The following is a 6,061-nucleotide window of genomic DNA, read 5'->3' as shown; positions in this document are numbered from 1 at the left end:
GACCGCACTATAGCGTTTCCTTGGTTACCGCTGTAAACAAAGCAGAGCTGCGCTTTATACGAGAAGAAAATTCCATTGCCATCGAAACTTTTCTCAAGACAGTTCCCTTCAGTGATACATTAATATTATAACCCCAGAAATGTAATGCATTTTTGTACTTATTTTACTGTTTTTTCCCGGATCTACTGGGACAGTGATAAAGATCTACCAGTCGATCGCGATCGACGGGTTGGCGACCACTGGTTTAAACCATTCAGAGCTCGCTCGCTCTCCTGGAGGCCGTGCGCTCATGCACACTCGCAGCGCACACACATAATGCCAGGTTCACATTACTCCGTTTGCAGTGCGTATGCGGTGCGTATTTTTTCCGCGCTCATGTTAACGGATTAAAGCGTTCACATTGCACACGGTTGCGTCCGGTAGTGCGTTCCAGGAGCGGTTTGCAGCAGTGCAGAGATTGTTTCCGCACCGAGTCTATTTTTGCTGCGCTGCAAATGCTGATTTAAAGTAACAGCGCAATGTTTGCGGTAAATATGAACATAGATTGACGAAAATTTAGTAATTACACCATAAATGCATATAATTAAAGTCTACTGTGTTTTACAATCAACACATAGGCTATAGCTTTTTGGCTAGGTTTAAAGGAAAAGAGCACTTTCAGATAAACAAGAAAATAATAGATGGAATTCGTGGAGGTAGGAAAACCAAGTTCTTTACGAACCGCAGGACTGCTTGTAATAAAGATTTAAATGTAAAAGAAAAGGCAGTAGAGCTGACAGTTTCCGTCAATGGTAAGTTTTAATTTAGAATGTTTGTGATAATGAAGTAGTTTAAATGTTTTGCCACTTGCTTGAGCAACTTGATATATAAATCTAGAAGTAAATGCAAAAGTAAAAAGCATTCAATAAAGTGTTTCTTATATTTATTGCGTTTAAACACGTCTATGAAAGATTGTATTATACTGTACCGTGTAAAAAAAATAATCACAAGGCTGAAAAAGCATTTTAACAATTAACAATGTTTGGATTTGAAATCAAAATAATGGGTATGTTGTATTTGTAGTAAACAGCCACAGATCAGTTGCAGACTCCTGTGTGAAAACACAGTGAGCACCTGCTGCTTCTGCACCGCTCATGTACCACACATGGACTGCATACACACTGCAAACAGAGTATGTGTGAACCTGGTGTAAAAGGCCGCCTCACATACAGCTCACGAAATGAGGCTTGTGCTGTGTGTAAGCTATTGTGCAACAATTGCACGATTGTCAAAACAAAAATACAGTGCATGATCAAACATTTAGGTGAGATAAATATATATTTTTGAAAAATGTCTAAAAAATGCCACCCTCCACCCCTCAAATTAAAAAATCCCCTCACAAGAGTCACATAAGAGGGGAATTCATTTTCAGAAATGAAATTCAGGCCCTGAATAAATGTCTAAAAATCTTGATTGGATCATCACTATAAATAATTCTACATGATAAAAAGAAGGCTTTAAAAAGATCGGTATCGGTGATCGTATCGTCAGATACTGCTTTCTGTGATCGGCCTCAAAAATCCTGATCAGAGCACCCCTATTTTTCTGTAACTAATTAATTCAAATGAACATGCTAAAATGACACCCCTTGTCTTTAGCCATCTTCAAGAAACAGCTAAAGACACATCTCGTCCATCTAAACTTGATCCTCTGTAACACTAGCACTCTATTCTTTTTCTGTTCTACTTTTCTTAAAAAAACAAAACAAAAAAAAAAAACACCTTGACCCTCTAACACTAGTATTCTCTATTCTTTTTATTCTATTTATTATATAAAAAAATAACTTGACACTCTCTGTTCTATTCCTATTGTATCTACTTTTTATTCTTTCTGATTGGCTGAGAGCCTTTTCCAGTGGTGCGATATTCTAGTGATAACTGTGACTATGACTAGTTGTGTGTGTTTGTCTCAGAGTTGCAGGAGATTTGCTGATGGGAGTGGTTTTGCACCTAAACTGGATTATGGAGCTTTATAAGGGACTGAGCCAAACAGACATGGCACGCGTTATTGTTTGTTGGTGCCTCTTGAGACTTCCTACGAGCTGCCGGGATGCAAGGGTGACAGAAGAACAAAGTGGCTACGGGTCTCCTGTCTTGACCATCTACCTTCTGGATTTTTCGTTGTCACTGGTTGTACTTACATTCATTTGCTGACATAATGCCGTACATTTATATTGATAACGCATTTCACGCTTATTTATTTAGTTAAATAAATATTGTCAAGCTGCAGTTGCATGTGGCGTCTTCTATATAAATGAATTAAAAGCATTTGCTCTGCTCCGCTCCAGTGGACACGCACCATAAAAACAAAAAGTCCAGCATTAATTTTGATCATGGCTTGTCTTGAAAAATGAAGACAATTAAACGTTCGTCGTAGGAGAAGTCACACTGCAGGACAGTGCTCCAAATTTCGTCGGAGGTCAAATTTAACTGCAACGGTCATTAATTGGCTGTCGGTGAACATGTCAAACTAATGACCAAAGACTTCAGATTTTAGCCTAGGATCAGAGGAGTCATTTAGGATTTCCAAAATTTGTCTCAGATGGCAAAATCATGGCCAAAACCATACAGTGTGCACCCGGCTTAATATAATGACATGTCCAAACACTTTCTGAGGCCACTGTAACAGAAGTTTAGGAAATGACTAACCACTAGTTACTACTGACCTTTGGTTGTGAAGAGAGAGATGCAGAGCTGAGCAGGGGTTTAGAGACAGCATTGGTCTGAGGTGTGCTGACTCTAGGAGACACGTATGACCTCGGTGAAGAGGCATCTGATGCTAATGACATGGGTGACTGACTGGACTGTTGAGCTGTTCATTAGAAACAGAGTTATAGAAATTATATATGCAATCCAGTAAATAAGCTTATTTGCAACAATACATCAACATACCAAATATACTAAATCCTACTTAGCTAAATTAACATTTAGGAAATATCACATATTTGTGATATTGTGGATTAGTGGCATTGAAGCACAACATCAGTTAGGAGAGGTGTGAAGTGACTGGGACTTTAGTCGTACCTTGTGTGGAAAGCTGAGCAGCTTGGGAAAGCAGAGTAGTGACGTTGAAAGCGGACGGTCCGGCAGTGAGAAGCTTATGAAGTATAGACTGTAAGGAAGCTTGTGTGACAGCGGCTGTGAGGACTTGGAGGAAGACGAAGATAGAAAAAGACACACATACAGTCATAGCAGTCCTATACACTGAAAGCAATCTGAAAAAGGCTCTATTGGTGAACATCAAGCCTTGTCGGCTCACGGTATTTTCACCATGTGGAGAGAAGATGGCAAATATTTAGCAAAAAGCAGTTGTCAAGGTGGCAAACAGCTAGAGTACAACATTTTAGCTATATCATGTCACAGGTTGATGTCATCATTTAGGAACGCATTCTAACACAATTTTGGAGATTCTATGGCAACATCCCACCACTACAAAAGTGTTTGATCATTAAACTAGTGAAGATAACTCAAAAGAATGCACCAAACTGATCATTAAAGAACAAATCAAAAAAATTAATTGAAGGGTCTAGGCTAGGGTAGTGGCCAATCGATATACCACCAATACCAATATATAGATAGATATTTGGATTTTATTTATATTATCATCACTGGCCAATGATTTTTCTGTTTGGCCGATGTGTCTGAAGTGGTGCTTTTATTTATCCCTATTTTTAACCATTTCTTTGTGGCAAAAAAAAAAAAAAAACTTGTTACAGAATTCCAGAATCAAGAAGTTGCTTACTAAAGTATAATTCTGATGATTTTACAGAATTTTAATTAAATTAATATAATTCATTTTCAAATTATTTTTTAAATTTGTAAATATGGAAAAACATTATTTTCAGCAATTCTTATGCATGTGTTTTTAATACCTTTAAATTAAATAGCATGATATCTGTATCTGCTTTATATCGGCCACCCTGGTCTCTAAGACAACAAAAAAATAAACAAATAAATAAATAAATAAAACCCATATCGGTTGATCACTAATCTAGGGAGCATCTCTGATCAAGAGCAGATCATACTCTACTCTTCCTACCTAGAGCAACAAATGTCAGATGAATACATACTGAATTTTAGCACTAATAGTAGCTGATGTACTTACATTTCACTGCTGGTCATATATTCTCTATATAACCATGTATGTGACAAATAAAAAATCTTGAATCTTGATGTTCAGTTTAAAACTGTAGTCTTCATTTGAGCAAAAATTAATTGAATGGAACCGAAAGCTAGTGAATCAATAATAAAAAAAAATCTGTACCCAGGCCTACCTCTGTATAATTTATGCTTGAATCACATGATTCATGATCAATTGGAAATGACACAGAAAAATAACAGTGTAAGCAGCACGAAAAGTTACAAGACTGGAAAAAAAAAACTAACAAGATCTGATCTCTTAACTTTAAAGAAATGCACAAAGAAAATATTGTTTTAAGAGGTTCAAGATGACAAGAATGATTGGGGTGATTTTGTAGGAGAGTGCATCTGCACAGAAAATAATAATAACAATAAATAAAATGCACGTTGTATTCCCAAATGTAAGTCACTTATAATCTATATTCTATTATATTCTAATTGTTTGACCTCCTAAAAAAAACAATGTGAATGTAATGTAGACTAAGACACTATCACAATTAAAAAAAAAGGTTTTAGTCCATTTTAAATCCATGTACAAATCGAAGCAATTTACTATTTAATTTAGATACTGAAATTGGGTTGGAGCTCTTAATTTTGAACACTCAAAAGTGTACCAGATTGATGCATTTAACATCTAAATGTACAACATTTTCTTACAAGACCCGACTACATGGTCTACTCCCAATAGTCTCACAAAATCCTGTGAGAAGCACTGCGTAGCCATTCCTTCATTAATACCTTCATTAATTTTGCCCATGTCTACATTGCCATGATTCATCTGCAGGGTGGCCTGGAGCGCAGGCAGCAGCTGCCGAAGGAGTGCTGGGTCCTGGAGCAGAGTGGAGGCTGAAGCTTGCAGAGCAGGAGACACAGGCACTGTGGAGGACGAGGAGGAGCTGGATGTGCTGGAGGGGTTTATGGACAAAGGCTGAGAATAACCAGAGTTTGATAATGGCTTCTCCGCTAAAGTAGATTCTGGGAGAATGAAAGGGATTGTGGAAAAACACAAGAAAAATGTGTTAAGAACCACTGAAACCATCAGCAAAGTGAACCTCTACCACCAGGGATGCAAACTCATCATGGGTGAAAAATGGGTGAAAAAGCCTTTATTTTATTTTTTTAACTCTGCTAAAATTCACTTTAAATGTTCACTTTCATTCATGAAGAAGACATGAAAAAGATGTCTCCTGGTGGAAAACAAAGACTTAAGATGAAAATGACATGAAAATACCATTATATCCAGTAGTATGAAGTATTGCAAGTGCAGAAAGTCACAAAGTCTCATGTAATTTAAAAATAAATAAATAAGCCCAGACACCAACGGCCTAGTAGGGTTAATTATTTAAAAACTTAACTAGTTAACTACAAATTAAGTAAATTATTAATGGTATAATAATGAAATAATGCATTAAATATTTAAAAAAAAATTTTTTAATTTAATTTAAAAACTAAATTTTTCAAATATTGCCTAAACAACGGCACATCAAAAGGAGTGCTTTAAGTTACCTTTACCTGTAAAAGCTGCTAAAGCACTTGTTGCTGCCGTATTTTTGTTACTCTGAATTTACTCTGCATTACTTAAAGCACAGCTCTATTTTGACATCAGCTTGTCAGATACTTCGTTCTGTCCATTGCTAGTTATCACGCATCAATCACGTAACAATTTGGCGGATTCATTTTTTACACTCACGTTTGTCATTTCTGAAACAGTATGTGTGGACGATTGGGTCCTGTTAGACAAACAAAACTTTTTTTCAAACTGTGAATGATGTAGAGAAACCGAGCAAAGGGCGAGAAAGATCTGTGAACGTGTAGAACTACGTAAACCTACAGTAACCTACAGTAAACACCTCTGATTGGCCATTGCTTTTAACAGAGAAGCC

General features: G+C 36.8%; 1 protein-coding gene across 2 annotated transcripts in view; it reads right to left on the bottom strand.

Annotated features, from left to right (window-relative positions):
- LOC107707733 (WW domain-containing adapter protein with coiled-coil-like) overlaps positions 1-6,061 on the bottom strand; it is a 37,248-nt gene that overhangs the window by 6,975 nt on the left and 24,212 nt on the right. For both annotated transcript variants that reach the window (XM_016511822.1, XM_016511821.1), the window contains exons 7-9: positions 4,917-5,153; positions 3,063-3,185; positions 2,705-2,850 (exon numbers count right to left, since the gene is read on the bottom strand). In XM_016511822.1, the coding sequence (XP_016367308.1) occupies positions 2,705-2,850; positions 3,063-3,185; positions 4,917-5,153 (506 nt within the window). The remainder of the gene's footprint in view (positions 1-2,704; positions 2,851-3,062; positions 3,186-4,916; positions 5,154-6,061) is intronic.

The sequence above is a fragment of the Sinocyclocheilus rhinocerous genome, unplaced genomic scaffold, assembly GCF_001515625.1.
Source record: "Sinocyclocheilus rhinocerous isolate Xijiao unplaced genomic scaffold, SAMN03320098_v1.1 scaffold2580, whole genome shotgun sequence".
Classification (NCBI taxonomy): domain Eukaryota; kingdom Metazoa; phylum Chordata; class Actinopteri; order Cypriniformes; family Cyprinidae; genus Sinocyclocheilus; species Sinocyclocheilus rhinocerous.
This window is presented reverse-complemented; position numbering and strand designations above follow the sequence as displayed.